This window comes from Mobula hypostoma, chromosome 1 (assembly GCF_963921235.1).
Source record: "Mobula hypostoma chromosome 1, sMobHyp1.1, whole genome shotgun sequence".
Classification (NCBI taxonomy): Eukaryota; Metazoa; Chordata; class Chondrichthyes; order Myliobatiformes; family Myliobatidae; genus Mobula; species Mobula hypostoma.
This window is the reverse complement of record NC_086097.1, coordinates 68,719,969-68,738,908: the sequence shown is the minus strand read 5'-3', so window position 1 is coordinate 68,738,908 and position 18,940 is coordinate 68,719,969. Positions and strand designations below refer to the sequence as shown.

Here is an 18,940-nt window from a genome sequence, read left to right as displayed (position 1 = left end):
CAATGTTATATAATATACTTGGTCAGGTCCTTGAGATTTATCCACTTTTATCTGCATCAAGGCCACCAACACCTTCTCTTAAACAATATTGATATGTTTCAGAACATCATTGTTCTTTTCCCTGGTTGCTCTCACTTCCATTACCCTCCTCATGAGAACTAAAGGTGAAAATATTCACTTAAGGCTCTACTCATCTCCTGTGGCTTCACGCGTAGATAACCACACAACCTTAATGAGACTTAATCTCTCCCCCAATAACCTTTTGCTCTTCATATATGCTTATAGAATGTCTTAAGATTCTCCATTCCCTTATCTGTCAGGCATATCTCATGTCGCCTTTTTGTTTTCCTGATTTCCATCTTCAGTGCACTGGTACATCCTTTATTCTCCTCAGAGCATTTCTTGATCCCAGCTGCCTATGCCTCCTGACATATGCCTCTTTCTTTTTCCTGACTAAAGCCTCAAAGGCCCTCAACAACCAGGGTTACCTAATCCTGCCAGCCTTGCCTTCTCCTCTAACAGGAACCTGTTGGCACTGAGTTCTTGTTATGTCAATTTTCAAAGCCTGCCATTTGTCAAACATCCTTTTACCTGCTAACAGAGTCTCCCAATCAACATTTACAGGTTTCTGTCTAATGTTATTTGGTCTTTTGCCAATTTTGTACTTTAACTTGTGGACTAGATTAGAGAATATAAATAGCTTACTCCTATTGCTATCTTGCAATCAGGTAAGAACTGAAAACTACCCATGGCTATTGTAGAAGTGCAGGACTGCATGATCAGAATAAGATGGATGTGTGCAGGGGATAAAAGTGCTCTGAGAGCTAGAAATAGAGAAATAGTTATTACTAAATGGGATGCAATGAAATGGAAATAATGGGCAGGACCATTGGAACCTCCACCCTGATGAGCTGAAGCTCAAATGGTAGCACTTCTGATGTGCTGCTGGATACAGCATCAAGGCACCAAGACAGCTTGGGGATGCACCATCAAGATCCATGGCTTGAAGCTTACTTGTTGCTTATGGATTGTTCTACTTTGGGGGACAACCTAGACAGAGATATCTCCAGGACATTGAGAGTCACAGTGCTGCAAATGGTTAGTCTTTTGATCTACTAAGCAATTAATAGTGGAGCCACAAGTATGGTGGTTTTCAACCAGTGATCAGTGTTGGGGCCTGCAGAGAAGGATGGCTTTCAAAATTAGGGTAGATAGGATGGGATATAGTAAAATCAATGAACAGGTAAAGCATTGAGTAGGCAGCCAGCATCAGGGACTTAGAGGGTAGAGGGAAAATCAAAAATGAAGTAAGAGTCTGGGACCATGTTGGATATGGGCTTCCATTGGGAACCTCAGGGATCAGGCAGTCAATTGCTAGATTGGCTGAGTGGGAGCTCAGTGGGGTCGGACTTACTTTTATTGGAGCAAAGCCTTGGTTGACCAGACAGCATCAAACAAGGGTAACTGCTAGGACAATACATATTGATTTCACCAACAACAAAGGAAGAACAATTGATGCACATCAGACATGCAAACGTGACTCATGATAGAAAGTGCCAAATTGAATTCCCAAAGAGATGCATTAAAACCAAGAAATGGCATTTCACTTCATGATGCGTACATTTATACTTGAATAGCCCCATCCAATCTCATTTCTAGGCTAACATCCTTTCTTATAGTAACTTCGATAAGAAATCATGGAATTGCTTAAAACTTCTTGGTTAGCTTCCGACTTCTGTATTTTATTGCTTTCAGTAAAACCGATGGGTGTGTGACTTCATATTTTAAATAGTCTTCAAGGGCTTGCGGGGAATTCCTCCCCTTCAAATGGGCAGGATGCCAAACACCAAAGTAAACAGATAGCCTGCACACCCCCTAACTCTGACTGAGGCCCAAAAATAAAAATATTCCAAACTTTGATGATATTGAATAACTACAGTATCCGCACGAACCGCAACTTGCCCAATTATGACAGTGAATTTGCAATCCCCCTATATATTGATGAAACTATATCCATCGAGTCTTATGTAAAATATAGAGAAGTCACATTACTTAATATCATGCAGTTATGGGCAAATCAAGTGTATTATTTAGTCTTTTACAGAAATTTATGCAACATGCTATCCAACAAAGCGGTATTGAGATTGATTGATTCTACTCTCTAACTTTCATGTCTGGAATCTGGATGCGCATCCAGATATTTCTAAATATGTGATAAGGATTTCAGCCTTGATTATACATTTACTGTATAAATGTATACAGTAAGTTTCAGATATTTCATCCCCATAAATAACCTCACTGCAGAAAGAAATAAGCCCTTCCTCTGTACCTTCTGATATTTTTCAGGATGTCAATTGAACTTCTCCTTAGCCTCCTCTGATTTGAGGAAAGTGATGGCAGTCTAGATGATGCTTTCCCATAACGAAATAAATTTGCCCATAAACCTTATCTAAACTTTCTACCATATCATTGTAATAAAGTGTGCAGTGTATACTAGTGTGTTAGGAAATTCTAGACTGATTTCCCTATTCTTAGTCTATGCTTGAGTCAATTTTTGTATCACCTAGAATTTTCCCCTATATCCTTAAATCATTGATATAGATCATAAAACACGAGGAACACAGTACTAGGCTCTGAAGAATCCCACTTCAGATAGGTCCTGCTGAAGGGTCTCAGCCTGAAATGTTGACTGTACTCTTTTCCTAAATGCTGCCTGGCCTGCTGAGTTTCTCCAGTGCTCTGTGTGCGTTGTTCAGACAGCCTTCTTGTTCAATATTGTTTAAAATGCTACTCATTAATTTATCAATGCTCATTAAAACAAAACTAACACTTAAAAATATTTTTGTTATCTTCTAGGTCTCCTTAAGCTGTATTGAACCTGGCCTGATGGACTTAAATATTTCAGGCGAAGATTCACTGGAATGGGATGAAACAGACATGAGTAACAATTTGATTGGTATCCAAGATGAAACACTTGATCTTGCATGCAAGCAGAATGATGTATCAAAATTTTCACCTGAACCTATGAATAATCTCATTGATGAACTTATGTTGGACCACTATAGCAGTGGGCCTGGAGAATCACTATACAGTCCTGGTGAACCATCTTTTTCCTCTTGTCCATATTCCCATCAGCACCACAGCTTAAATAATCTACAGCTGCCTGGAAGAGATTCTTCATCATACTTCAATAATGCACCAAATTTCTCCAATGCAAAGCTTTTAACCAATTTACGAAGGAGCGCAAGTAAAGATTCTTCTTTCTCCTCTGATGATTCTTTGCCAGACTTACTGGGTGATTTGATTCCAGTAAAAGAGGACAATCCATTAGCACTGAGGCATGAGAGTGAGAGTGGAATAGTTAGTGAAGGTGATGCAGAAACAACTTCTCTGTCAAACCATGATGATCAAGTACAAACTAAGCTATCTAGCAAATCTCTGCACCCCCTAATAGAACTGAAACATAAAGATTGTCCGATTCAATCATGCATTTGTAAAAGGCAAGACTCGTTTGGAAAGAATGAAGTAAAGAATATAGCAGAAACACAAAGAACAAAAAGTGAAACAGAATTGTCAAAAAAAATTCAATCACAGTGTCTGAGTAATGAGGATAATCTACAGCCATTTCATCTGAATAAAATTAGTTCAAAGGATTTTTCAAATGATCTGGAGGCACAATATGATGTGTTCACATTTTATGACTATTCCTACCTACAGGGCCCTGAGCTTGAGTTAAGCATAAGTCACACAACTGAAAGAAAGGAAACTCCTAATGGAAATGTGAGCCCAAAACCAGTTGAAATTATTTGTAAAAACGGACTCTCATCTCCAGATGGTACACTAGACTTGGCTACATCAGAAAAATGCCTACCAGCATCATCAAGTAGAGTTAACCTTGAAAATGGTCCTAGTGAAATAGATGACAATGGAGTATCTCCAGATATAAATGAAACAGATCTCACATTTTTGTCTCAGAGGTCATCTGTGGAGTCTCTTTCAATTGCTGGTGACATATTTAGGCATGGAACTAACAATCACAAAAATGGTGATCTCCATCGCAGTACTTCCTTAGACAGCTGGGGTAATCCCTGCAAAATCACAGAGGAGCTATTTAGCCTCCAAGGTTCAGGGGATATTAGTATCAGTAGTGATGCAGTGGGGGAGTTAAGCAAGAGAACACTGGACCTTTTGAAACGTTTAGAAAACATCCAGAATCCAATTAGTCCAAAACTAAAACGTAGTGTTTCTGATATTACACTGCAGAGCAACTCTCTTAAAATGTCATTCATTGGACAGCAATCATTTGATGCCGCATCATCAGCAAATGAAGATTCTGCTGCTTCTCTCACAGAGCTAAGCAGCAGCGATGATCTCTCCTTATGCTCAGAGGACATAATTGTGCATAAAAACAGAATTCTGGATTCCAATGTATCATTCAAAAAGCGTGTTAATCACTCAGTAACTGATGAAGCTGATACCAATATCAGCATGATTGTAAATGTATCTTGTACTTCTGCTTGTACTGATGAAGAAGACGATAGTGATTTACTTTCCAGTTCAACCCTTACACTAACTGAAGAGGAACTGTGCATTAAAGATGATGATGATTCCAGTATTGCTACTGATGATGACATTAATGAAGAAAACAATCGTCTTTTAGATAGAGACTACATGAAGAACGAATTCCACCACTGGATTAAACCAATCTTTTCTGTCCCCCAGAAAGGAAAGAAAAAATTGAATCCAAAATTGAACACAGGAGAAAGAGATCGTTGCAAGGCAGACCCAAATAGTATCAGGTTACCTGCTTTCAAAAATTCTTCCACACTTCATCCATTTTTAAACAGTTCATTATCAAAGCAGCCCGAGTTTAAAGAATGTAAAAGCAATTTGCTCCATCCAAAAGAAAGACATTTCTTGCAGACTGAAACAGAAGCTCGCAGACACTCTAGTCACCAGTTAAAAGATGATGTAGAGAATGGCAATGTGGAAAAATCTTCACTAAAAGATGAAAAAGAACTAAGAATGTTAGACGGCAAAAAACATAATTCCTTTGAAAAGGGGCAAAATACTAGCAAAACCCATACAACAGAATGTTTGAAATCTGAATTATTTAATAAACCATTTGAACAAAAAACAGAATCACAACAGATTTCTGTTCCCCAGAACATGACACAATCCGAAAAGAAGGATAAAAAGCTTATATATTTTGAAGACAATGGAATATCACCTACTTTTAACATTGATGGGGAGCCTACTTACAAGAAAAGTCTTGAAACATTTCCTGATGTTGAAGTATTAGATGGGGATAAATCTGCCATTGGTGAATATGAGGGAAAACAACGACATCGAGATTCTCATGCAGAATTGATGTTTAACTGCCATGGTGATAAAGATACTGCCAAAAAAGATTCAGCTGTATCTTCATCTCATCATATTTCAGGAAACAGAGAGTTGGAGGAAGTTAACATTGATTGTGCAAAAGATATTTCAAACTGTACGTGCCACTCTAATATTCCTCATAGTGATGGGGAAGAAGATAGTTCAGTTCATAATTTTGTGAAGGAAATAATTGATATGGCATCTTCTGCCCTGAAGAATATATCTCAGCAGGACTCTGAAATGGTGAGTCCAACATCAGTGGCCCAGATCAAGGAAAAAGTATTGAAACACTCTCACCGAGCTTTGCAGCTTCGAAAAGGAGACTTTTACTCCTATTTGTCCATATCATCACATGACAGTGACTGTGGTGAAGTAAACACTTGCATAGATGAGAAAAGCAGTACACCATTACTGTTAGATTTAAGTGAAGAGGCTAGATTGGAAAACAATGGTGAAGATGAGAACTTTCTACATGAAGAACAATCCGATAAATCCTTCCTATTTGATTCTGCATTACAAAAGGACCCTATTCCGGATGAATTACCATTGTTAAATGATGAACTAGACATTGTGGTATCAAACACTATTAATGGGGCACCATTTGACCAAAACACATGTGATAGAAATCTGAGTGAAACAAAGAAAGTTATTAAGGATCAAGATACATGCTTTGTTCCCATTAATCAAACAAATAACCCACCAGAAGATAACAAATCATTGGAATGTGATGTTCAAAATCCTTACCTTAATTCTTTGCTTCCTACAGCACAAAGAAACAGAACAAAATATTCATCAGAAAATGAGCCCTTCTCTGTTATGTCAAATGCTGAAATGGTTGAGGCCAGTAAACTTCTATTGAACAGAGAAAATTATGAAAATATTTCTGGAAATTGGTCCCATGGTATGAAAATTAATCCAGTGGTGGAGGTACAATCAAATGACATTAATTTTGAGAAACCAAAAGACAATTTGTCTCCTAGCACCAAAACAAATGTTTCACAAAATGGTCATGCTATTAAGGAAGATAACCAAGGTGCAGATTGCAAAGTCAAAGAAATCCTTTACAGGAAAGAAAATTATTGTGATGGGATGTTTAATTTGTCTCAAAAAGAGGTAGGTTATTTGCTACATTAATACTGTATAATTTTACTGTATCTCAATCTACTGTATAATGACTGAAACTATATTCTATTTGAAATGGATAGATTAAAAAAATCTATTTTATTTATTCCCAAGCCATTTGCAAAATTTCATGAATATCTGGTTTTGAAATCAGCACATCCTGAAAGTGTGCAATTTTAGTGGAGACAGAATTAAACATAACCATTTAAAGCAGATCTTTATTTATGAGTTTTCAATTCATTTCAAATAACTGACAAGTCACTTGAATTAATGTTGGAAATTTCACTTATCTGTCTTTTTGGTGATTAATATGTCTGACCTCTGGCTCAATGACCCAGGACAAAGAGAACAATTTTCCCTTTTGCCATCTGGCACAGAAGAATTGTTAGTGGATGTTAAAATCATTTGCAAGAAGCAATGCATGTTTGTTTATAATCTGCATTAAACTACAACAGTACAGGAACTACATACCCAACATGTTAATTGGCTCAGTGAACTTATTGTATGTATATCAGGACGTTTTAACAATATTTTTAGAAAGAGAGGTAGGAGATCCACGTAGTCTCCTTTTGCCTAGTTTAACCAGGCAGTGACAAGGAAGCAATCAAAATGTGTGAAATTATTCAGTGGGGACAGAAGGAGCCAGAATTCCCTATAAATGTCATAAGTGTAATGTATGGCAATGCCACCAATATTATCCTCTTCTTATTTCCAAAGTAAATCATTTGACTGAATCTGTCTTGACACACATGCTTCTAGGAAGGTTGATCTCCAGAGCAGTAAATTGTAGCAGGATGCAAGCCTGAAAGATACAGTTTATTGAGAAAATGGAGATGTAGAATGGCTATCATATGTATCTCTTGGTAATAAGCCAGCACTACACTTAGTCCCCACCTTCACTCACAGTAATAGAGAGGAAAAGATCAGTTCATCCCATCAAGCCCGCCATCCATTTATGATACCTATGCACATTGGAAGTATTTTAGGGAGCAGCCTCTGCACCTGTCCTCTAAGACCTAATTGTTATCCAGATTACGTCACTGTTGTCCAGGGTGCAAAAGACTGAATTATTGTTTTTTTCTAGAAGGATGTCCAATAATTTGAATTATCAAGCTTGGAGATACATCATAATCCTATCTAAAGGTGCTTAAGAATTGTTCTTAATTGCAAACTGTACTTTCCCAACACATCTATGAAAGCTTTAATTTGTTACTATTTATAGAAAAATGTTTAGTCTATTTTATTAGTAATATAATCTGAGTTTTCATCCTAATTTTTCCATGTGAGCATCAGCGCTCTTTTCTAAATCATCTTTTTGTAAATGCCCTTGTTTCACTGAAACACACAGAAAACATTTGTACAATGATCTGTTGAAAGTGGATGTCAAAACTAAGTTAGCTCCAGATGTGACTTTATATTGAAAACAGCTAATAATGTGGATCCTCACCAGAAATCTTCAAGTATGCTTTTACCTTTGTTAAGATGATCTTGAAAATCTGTTTTGATAACCAAATGTTTAGGTGCTTTTAAGCCAAAGAAAATACTTGCAACTGAATGGAGCTTAAAAACTGCATGCAGGTATCAATAATTATGCATCAACATGATTGATATTAAATCTATGTAGAATATCATCCCCCTCCTAAACCATCTCTAAGTTTTTTAATTATTTCGTTTTTACAATAACTTCAATTAATTCCTGGTGTTTTGCGTTCTATGCAAAACTTTATCTTGTTCCTTCTACTAGTAATATTGATACTCAAATACCAAATGGGGAAGTATTTTGCTGAGGTATTTCATGCACCTGTATAATATTAATACTGCACATATTTTTGAATTTCTATGCATTAACTCTAAGTACTATTTATTTATTTATCTGAGTTAAATTCTCCAGCTGCAAACTTCATCATAGTCAACAAGGAATTTAAATTCAGTTCAGATTTTTGGATCATTGGAGTCTCTTCTGGGGAAGGTGGAATGTGTACAGATGGGACAGTTTGCACCTCAGATGGAGGGAAACCAATGTCCTTGTGGAAGGTTTGTTAGTACTGCTTCAGAGTTGTTAAGCTAGAGTTGCAGGGGGATGGGAATCAGAGTGCCAGAACAATGATGGAGTAATTGTGGGGAAAGATGTTCAGTCTACAAACAAATACAGGAACCAAAGGATTGAGCATGGTGGGACGAATGTTCTGAGTAGTGTCTATTTCAATGCAAGGAGTATTGTAGGAAGGCAGGTGAGCTTAGAGCATGGATCAGCAAGAAGAATTATGATATTGTAGTCGTTAGTGAGATTTAGTTGCAGACGGGCAGGACTGGCAGCTCAGTGTTCCAGGTTCCATTGTTTTAGACATGATAGAGGGGAGGGTTTAAAGAGGGAGAGGTGGCATTACTAGTTGGGGAAAATGCCATGGCAGGGCTAAGGCAGGACAGATTGGAGGGCTTGTCTACTGAGCAAATATAGGTGGAACTGAGAAATAAGAAATGCATGATAGAAAGGTTAATAGGATTATATTATGGGCCACCGAATAGTCAGCAGGATTTAGAGGAGCACATTTGCAGAGAGATGGCAGACAGCTGCAAGGTAAATAAGGTTGTGATAGTACTTGATTTTAACTCTCCACATATTGACTGGCATTTCTATACTGTAAAAGGGCCAGATGGGATAAGGTTGGACAAATGTGTTTAGAAAAGTTTCCTTAATCAATATATAGAAGTTCCAACTGGTGAGAGTGTGATCCTGGATCTCCTATTAGGGCAGGAGACAGGGCAGGTGACAGATGTGTGTGTAGGTGCTACACTTAGGACCTAGTGATCATAATTCCATTAGTTTCAAGATAATTATGGAGAAGGATAGGACTGATCCTTGGATTGAGACTCTAAATTGGAGAAAGGCCAATTTTGATGTCATCAGAAAGGATCAGCGAGTGTGGACTGTAAAAGTTTGTTTTCTAACAAATGGTTGCCTGGTAAATGGGAGGCCTTCAAAAGTAAAATATTAAGAGTACAGACTTTATATCTTCCTGTCAGAATAAAGGGCAAGGCAAACAGCTACAGGGAAACTTCATTTTCAAGCAATTGGGGTTCTGGCTGAAAAAAAAGGTCCATGACAGGTATAGGCCGAAACGATCAAATGACTTACCTGAGAAGTATAAGAAATACAAGAGAACACTTAAGAGAGACATCAGGAGGGCTAAAAGGCATGAGTTGGCTATGGAAAACAAACTGAAGGAGCATCCCAAGAATTCTATAGATACATTAAGAGCAAAAGGATAGCAAGAAACAAAATTGGTCCACTTGAAGGTCAGTGTGGTCATCTATGCATGGAGCTGAAAGAGATGGGGGAGATCTTAAATGGATTTTTTGCATCCAAATTTACTTGGAAAACAGACACAGAGTCTATAGAACTGAAGCAAAAACGTATAAGGTCATTGAACATATACAGATCAGAGAAGAGGAGGTGCTTGCTGCTTTAAGATAATTAGCATGACTAAGTCCCTACAGCCTGACAAAGTGTTCTTTCAGATCTTGCAGGAGGCCAGTTCAGAAATTGCAGGTGCACTGGCAGAGGTATTTAATATGTCTTTAGCCATAGATGAATTGCTGAAGGATTGGAGGATAGCTAATGTTGTTCTCTTGTTCAAGAAATGCTCTAAAAATAAGATAGGCAACTATAGGCCAGTGACAGTGTGTTTGACATCAATAGTGGGTAAATTATTGGAAGATATTCTGAGGGATATTATAAGTATTTGGATAGACTGGGCCTGATGAGGGATAGTCAAAATGGCCTTGTGCTTAGTAGGTTGTGTCTAATCAAACTGACAGGAAATAGATGTTGTCTACATGGAATTTAGCAATGCCTTTGACAAGGTCCTCCACAGGAGGTTGGTCAAAAAGGTTCAATCACCTGGCTTTCAGGATGAGGTAGTAAATTGGATTCAACATTAGCTTCAGAGGAGAAGCCAAGGAGTGTAAGTAGATGATTGGCTCTCCGATTGGAGACCTGTGACAAGGATCGGTGCTGGGTCTGTTGTTGTTTGTTCTCTATATGGATGATAATAAGGTAAACAAGTCAGCAAATTTGCAGATTGGAGATGTCCTGGACAGTGAGGAAGGTTGTCAAAGCTTGCAGTGTGATCTAGACTAGATGGAAAAATGGGCTGAAAATAGCAGATGGAATTGAATGCAGACAAGTGTGGGGTGCTGCACTTGGGAAGATAAACAAGAGTAGGGCTTATACAGTGAGTGGTAGGGCACTGAGAAGTGAAGTAGAACAGAGGGATATGGGAATTTAGTTCCTTGAAAGTGGCCTCACGAGTACATAGAGTCATAAAGAGAGTTCTTGGCACATTGGGCTTCATAAATCAAAGTATTGAATACAGGAGTTGGGATGTTATTTGGAAGATGTACAAGACACTGATGAGAACAAATATGGAGCATTGTGTGCAGATCTGGTCACCTACCTATTGGAAGGATACCAATAAAATTGAAAGAGTATAAAGAAAATTTACAAGGATGTAACTGGAACTTGAGAACCCAAGTTACAGGGAAAGGTCAAATAAATGAGGATTTTATTTCTTGGAGTTTAGGAGAATAAGGGGAGATTTAATTGAAGTAAAGGTTTAATTTTCTTAATGGAGGGAAGTAGAGGGGGGATATCAGAGGTACTTTTTTTTACACTCAGAGTGGTAGGTGTATGGAACACCCTGCTAGGGCTGGTGATAGCGGCAGATACAATAGGGACATTAAAGAAACTCTTAGATAGATACACGGATGAGATAAAAATGGAGGGCTATGTAGGAGGAAAGGATTAAATTGATCTTAGAGTAGGTTAGAAGGTCCACAAAATGTCAAGGGCCAAAGGTACTGTACTGTGCTATAATGATCTATGTTCTTTGTTCAAGAGTATGGCAGTAAATTCTGGAATTGTGAGCAATAATCATAACCTGTAAAGTTATTACAAAAGGCAAAAAAAACCTAAATGCCAGATCCCTTTTCTTCACAGTGCTGATCTCTGTTTCCTTTAAAAGTTCAGTTTGTTATCAGACAGCATGCATGTCACTACATACAACCCCGAAATTCTTCTTTTGTAGGCATACTTAGCAAATCGGCATACTTAGCAAATTTATAGAACAGTAACTGTAAGCAGGATCAATGAACAACAAACAGAGCAAATGGAAATATAAATAAATAGCAATAAATAACGAGCATGAAATAACAAGGTAAAGAGTCCTTAAAATGAGACCATCAGTTATGGGAATAGCAGAAGTAGAATGAGTGTAGTTATCCACTCTACTTCAAGAGCCTAGTGGTTGAGGGGTAGTAACTGTTCTCGAACTTGGTGCAGCGAGTCCTGAGGCATTTGTACCTTCTGTCAGATGGCAGCAGTGAGAGATAAAGAGCATGGCCTGGGTGGTGAGGATCTTTGATGACGGATGCTGCTTTTCTACGACAACGTTTCATGTGAATGTGCTCAATGGTTGGGAGGGCTTTAAGTTTGTTGTACTGGGCTGAATCCATTACCTTTTGAAGGATTTTCCGCTCAAAGGCATTGGTGTTTCTGTACCAGGCCATAATGCAGCCAGTCGGCACACTTTCCACCACACTTCTATAGAAGTTTGCCAAGGTTTTTGATGACATGCGGAATCTCCGCAGACTCCTGAGGAAGTAGAAGCTCTGTTGTGCTTTCTTTGCAAGTACATTTATATGATGGGTTCAGGATAGATTCTCTGACTTAGTGACACCCAGGAATTTGAAGTTATTGACCCTCTCTGGCTCTGATCCTTTGATGATTACTGGCTCATGGACCTCTGCTTTCCCTCTCCTGAGGTCTACAATCAATTCCTTATTCTTACTGACGTTGAGTGAGAGTTTGTTGTTATTACAGCACTCAGCCAAATTTTCAATCTCCCTCCTGTATGCTGATTCATTACCACCTTTGATACAGCCCACAACAGTGGTGTCATCAGCAAACTTGTATATGCTGTTGGAGGTGTACTTAGCACACAGTCATAGGTGTGAAGCAAGTAGAGCAGAGGGCTGACCACACATCCCTGAGGTGCTCCTGTGCTGATGGAGATTGTGGAGGAGACGTTTTTTGCCAATCCAAACTGACTGGGGTCTGCAAGTGAGGAAATCCAGGATCCAATTGCACAAGGGAGTATTGAGGCCCAGATCTTGGAGTTTACTGATTAGTTTTGAGAGGATGATGGTATTAAAAACTATAAATATGTTAGTGCTTGTTGGAAGGATAAATCTTTGGGATGTCCAATTGTATCTGGTGGTGTTTTGCAAGTAATTTCATGGAGATCGATCTAAATTAACACATTTGAAATGATAATCAGACATTGTTAATATAATTGGGAAAATGTGCCTGAAACTCAGTATTTTACCAGTGGATTTGTTTTAATGAGCTGTCTCATTTAATAAAAACAAGTAATATCCTATACAAAATTGAAATTTGCAGCAGTTAGCAGTGTATTACTGTTTTTCCCTCAGCTGATCAGTTCTTTCAATACTGATAAGGAACATGTAACAGTAAAACTCCACATTTGCTCACAAAGAATGTTCATGACCAGTCTAGTTATAATCTCTATGCAATTTTTTAAATGAGTAAATATAAGGTATTTTCACATAGTGAAAATAATTCAACTTGATAATCATATGTTGATATTCACAGTACTGTCTATGACATCTGAAATTTCAAGAAGTTAGGCAAAGACTACATTAAATGCAGAGATTTATTATGATGGTCTTAATGTGACATGGCTTAATCATATGCTACATTTTATACTTAATTTGATGGAAATGGAAGTTGAACAAAAACTGCTAATAACTGAAGTGTTTTTTTTTATTTACAGATCTCTAATTCACAAAAACATGTAAAACAGAATCTCAGGAAAGAGCAAAACTATAAAACCATTGAAACCAAACCTGCAGCTTATGTATCCCACCACAGTGAACTTCTAAGTGATTCTCATGCTGCCAAATCTGTACCCAAGGTATAGGATGTGAGTCAATTAAATATACTTTACTTTGCAAATATTTGTCTAATTAAAATCCATTAAACTAGCCCTTAGACAGCAAATCTTTCTCTGTACAGAAGACTATATAGCATTTCAGTACTTTTGCAAAGCCTGGATCTAAAAGATTCAAGATATTTTGAGATTGTTGGATTGTGATCTACCCTCAGTCAGTTTGGATCCTTTTGCAAAATAGAAAGATTACTCTGCTTGTACAAAATGTCCATTGCTCCTGTTTCCTGACAGGCTTGCTTCCTCCGCAGCTGCCCTTAGTGCATTTCAGTTTGAAGGTTTCTGGGGCTGCAACATAAAACTCATCAGTCACTTGCCTTTTATCCCATAAACTGGCATGAACTATCAGCAATTACTTAAGTCTGCTGCATAATAACCAGTTTTTTTCATTTCAATTGTCTGAAAAGGTACTAATAATCAACAGAAAACAAAATACTTCAATAGTTCTCCCCAGGAATTGTTTGACATCAAACTGAGTATGCTTTATAATACTGTACCTTTGACTTGAGATTTATTAGTTCAAACTCCATTTATCAGTAAGTGCCTTTGGAAAAATTATTTTGAAAAGATAGAGCTAATGTACTGAACTAAATACTATTGCTTTTGACTTCCCAGATCATTCGTTACTTTCCGAATTCACTGCTTACTGCTCTTCTCTTTCTTTTACCTGTCATATTTCTGTATAAATGTAGAGGTCAGTAGCAACAAAGCAAGATCAAAAGCAAAGGTAACTAGCTAGACTGAGTTATTTCTGCCTAATTTAGAAGGTGAATAAATGCATGTCTGGAGTGCCTCCTAAAAGCTGTACAAGGGATGTGCATTACGTTAATCTCTTCAACTGTATTCTGAGAGTCATTTCCTCATAATCCTCATCACAAGCACCTGCTCTTTGCTGCATGGTTTAATTATCCCAGACTGAGTCTTCACTGTGAAAATCGAACCCCATGGCTGGCCAGATGTTATTGCTTTCATGCTATTAGATATAGGAAAAACCTGAAGTTTAAAACATGTATAACAGAATAAATGTAGAATGAATTAGGTTTAAGGATATCTAGAGTGAATATTTTTGGCTGTAGCATTTCACCTCTTTGCATTATGGATAGCCATGACTTCAGGTTTTTATATTCATGTGAAGCCCAACAATTGCTGCTTTATGTATCCATTATCACAGGGCTTTGCTTCAATCAATGTTGTTTGCATATTGACATATGTACCTGAGGGTGTTGTCTGCATATTTGAGATCACAGCTGAGGATGAAGCAAGGAAAGAAAGGTCACTCATCATAGTTTACCTCCTCTGGTGAAGATATTATTAAAAATTTATGAAAGCTTAACAATGATTTAATGCCATTGTAATTTAATTTACTGTACAACTGTTATAGTAATTAGATTTTTGGTGGCTGACAGAAATATTTTGTACTTGAAAACATTTTTATTTGATGTCAATGTTCAAGAACAGCTCAGTAGTCTGTCCAATTAAAATTCCAATTCTAATTAATAATCTTGTGTTTTTATTAAGGAGCTATAACTTTGCCTATTTAGAATGTTGACCGAAGGAAGCATTTCTATTGTTTTGCTGCTGACTAAACATTTATTTGCCTCTTTTTTTCCCTCCAGAAATCTGGCCGTATCTTTGCTCCATTTTTGCCCAACTATTCTCAAGGTAACATCTAATCTAACTGAACCATCCTCTTCCTCACTGATCTTGAAGACAAGCTCCTTCCAAATGCGAGTTTTTCATGCAGGTGTGGTAATCTGGTTGCTTTTGCTGATCTTTTGTACGGCAGTTGCTGTTACTCCCTTGTTGGTAATACCAACAGATTGCAGCAACATCCATCATTATTCTTCTTCATGGATTCTTGTCCTAAGCTACCTCCAAGGACCTCCTCCATTCTGATATACAGCTTATAAATGTCCTCATTCTCTTGGTGTAGGTACTTTTTGATATTAAATGGGAAACCACAGCATTTGGAAAGGTATGGGGATTTATAATTTTGTGTCAATTCATGTCATGCCATGACACCAATTAACATATAGGAGTAATGGTTGGATTTTAGGGGAGAACCTGTAGGGAACAAACACCTTCACAGAAAGTGGGCCTCATTATGTTAAATGTGCTAATTCCAAGAGGAGCCATGAATATTATTTGAACTTAATAGATGGCAGGTAGCATAATATTTATAACAGGAATTAGTTTGAACTCTATGTTGAATCTCAACTATCACACCTTGATTTATTTTTATGTAATTAATATAATGTATAGAATACATAGATCCAATCTATGCAACCCTGGAACTTATAAAACAATGTTACTGTGCTGTACATTGCAATTATATGTATTTCATTTCAATACACAGTCAGTTTTATTATTTCTGCTTCTTAAGAAGGGGAAGAAAAGAAATGTTTTAACAATGTGTGCCTTGCTGTATTTCAGATACCTTTTGTTAAGAAGCGGCTTTTCCCAGTTAAAAAGCTGGCTTAAAGAGATGTGATAGCAAGGTTATGCTGTGTGTACAATTTCTGTACATATGTACAAGAAAATGCTAATGTTCATGTACAATGATATACAATGCTTTCTTGTATTGTGTTAATGCGTCCAGTGATGTGGAAAATATTAAGCCTTAAGCTGATAGATTGCATGGGTTAAAGTTAAATTAATGTTGGCAAATAAAAATTAATTTATCAGACAACAAAATGGACTGAGTTATTGGTTTTCAGAGACAAATTTCCTGCATAGTTTAAAATATTACATTACAGTTTATAGCAACAATCTTGCGCAGGAACATAAAAATCATGAAACAACTAAGATTGATATGACATTACCTGCCAAATTCTCATAAAGCTGAAAAGCCATTTTATACAACAATGATGTGACATCTCCAATGTTCTTGGGCTTTACATTTCACTAAGGATCAGTGTTAACATTGGAATTAGAGCAAGAAGTTTTAATTCATTCAGTTGAGTGGGTATGGCATGGGTGAACTTAAATTTACTACCAAAAGTTTTATCACGTCATTCTCGACTAGGTCCTTTTTAGCTGGAGAAGATCTCTCTGGTTAACTCAGAAGGACCCACAGGATTAAGCCACCCACCTTCTGAGAAAGAATCTGGAGTTCCTCAGATCCCACAGAACCAGATACAAAGGTATACTCAGCTATCAGGTTACCCATACCTGGCAATATTAATTGGTGAAAGTTGCCTATCCGTCACTCTTGAATATTTAATCTGGATGACTGAACAGATAAAGATAAACTGATTATGATTAACTATTTAATTTTAGTTAGGGTTTGGTTTTCTGTGGAAATTAGCATTTGATTTAAGATTCATGCAATATTTTGAAATTAAAGTAGTGAATTTTTAATTCAAATGAAAATTAATTTCATAACCTGGAACTGCAATATTGAACCAACAAGTTCTCTTTGCAAAATGCTTTGCAGAAGTATTTTACACTCCACCCATAGAATGTACTGAGAAAGCAAAAATAAAATGTCAATTGGCATTGTACATTTCAGAAATACCCTATATAACATGCTGAAGAAGTTAAATACTAACTTGTGAAAAAGCTCTGAAAATATCATTTGAAAAAATAGTTGGTGCCTGGGAATATTTAAAACAAAAGCTTTTGCAAACAATCTTAAAGCTCTATCGTTATAGCAAAGAAATGTGGAAAAAATAAAGGATTTAATTTATACAATACAGTACTGTAAGAAAGGGCAGACTATATGGGTTGAGTTTTCAACTTCATATGAGCTTTCTCCTACCTTACGTAATGTATCCCATTAACAAATCTTTCTATTCCTTTCACCTGCACACATATATCAAGTTCCTCTGTGTACATTCATCTGTTTACCTGTCATTAGGAATTTCCAGGATAGAATCATTAATGATGAATTTTATGTATCATGTTTTTTTCAAAACCTAAGTCAAAAAAGATGAAAAGCATCTTTAAAAAGAGCATAGATGTCCAGACAGCATAAATTCAAACAAAATAATATGTAACAGCAGAAAGAAATGTCCATAAGGTCTGGCAGATTTGAAATTGACTTAATAACCAACAAGTAATGTTTAATATGGATGTGCAAAATAAAACATATGACAATTAAAATAAATTGATCACAAAGGGGTATACCTACAGAGAGGAAAAGAAAAACTACATATCAAAGAGTTTGAAGTTGAAAATCAGTCTAAAATTGTTTGGACAGCACGAAAGGACTTTAAAATGGGCAAAAAATTATTATTTTTCATCATAAAAGGTGTTTTTACAACTTACAAAGTGTGTCATACATCAATCTAATGGTATAACGGATCTTTTGCATGATATTGATTGGCAGATTCCTTAGATCTGAATCATGTGTAGAAAATTATACTCACTATCAATTTAAGCTTATAGTGGAGCTTAATTCAAAAAGATAGCATTCATATCTTCCTAGTATTTGTAATGATAGTGCCAATAGTTGATATCTGCATTATCATCACAATTAAACTCTTGATAGAATAACTTCTTCACTACTTATTCCTCATACAGCATTCTTGGTGTTTATTCAGCATCAATGAATGAATCAGTCAGTCAATAATTCAAATCCATTGATTGATACATAAATTAATTGAACTTTTGAATTCTTAAACAATAGAATGTTTGAGTTATAGCACATAATATTGGGTAAATTAAGGAATGGTGTTTTTCTGCTTGTTGTTGCAACACTGTTAGTCAATAGGTATTTAGAGACTATTCTTTTTTTCAGAAATGATCTTGAAAATGAAAACTCCACACAGTTACCACAAAATGTATTTTAAATTATCCAGCTTATTTTCTAATACACCCATAAATATAAATATGAATAGTAAAATTTATGAGTTAAAAGTAATCATGTTTATGTAAAAAATTGAACACATGATTTATGGATTCTATTGGTAAATTAAATATCTAAGCAACAAAATTGCCTTCTCAAATGATGATATGTTATACCAATCATTCATGAATCAAATTAATAGCAGATAATTGACAAACAGATTTCTGATCAGTTTTGCCTTCACTTCTAAACCACTAAGGTACTGATTCTCTAAAACTGAATTTAATCCATTTTCTATATCATTCCATCATTTGGTGCAACAAATTACACTTTAAAGTGATCATTGAAAATTGATTATTTAATTTTTGTATAAAAGTATAGAACGAAATAGAAAGTTCAAAGCATTTTCATTTTTCTCCAATCATTGTTTTCAATAAGATTATAAACAATGTAATTATACCAGTCAGATTTGTATCAAAATAATTCTATAAAACATGACACAAAAATAAATTATACTCTATTAATATCCAGTGTATGTTTCTAAATAACAGTATTTATTTGAAAGTAATTATACCAAATCTTCAAGATTTTTTCATTTTGTTTAAACTGACATGGCTAT

At 36.3% G+C, this 18,940-nt stretch overlaps 1 protein-coding gene across 5 annotated transcripts in view; it reads left to right on the top strand.

Moving 5' to 3' along the window:
- akap6 (A kinase (PRKA) anchor protein 6) overlaps window positions 1-16,220 on the top strand; it is a 390,019-nt gene extending 373,799 nt beyond the window's left edge. For 4 of the 5 annotated variants that reach the window (XM_063050225.1, XM_063050244.1, XM_063050217.1 and 1 more), the window contains 3 exons: window positions 2,857-6,495; window positions 13,359-13,499; window positions 15,149-16,220. In XM_063050225.1, coding sequence (XP_062906295.1) covers window positions 2,857-6,495; window positions 13,359-13,499; window positions 15,149-15,205 — 3,837 coding nt within the window. In that variant the 3' untranslated portion in view covers window positions 15,206-16,220. Of the gene's footprint in view, window positions 1-2,856; window positions 6,496-13,358; window positions 13,509-15,148 lie in introns of all 5 variants that reach the window. The other variant, XM_063050233.1, reaches the window with a different exon arrangement.
- The last annotated feature ends 2,720 nt before the right edge of the window (window positions 16,221-18,940 follow it).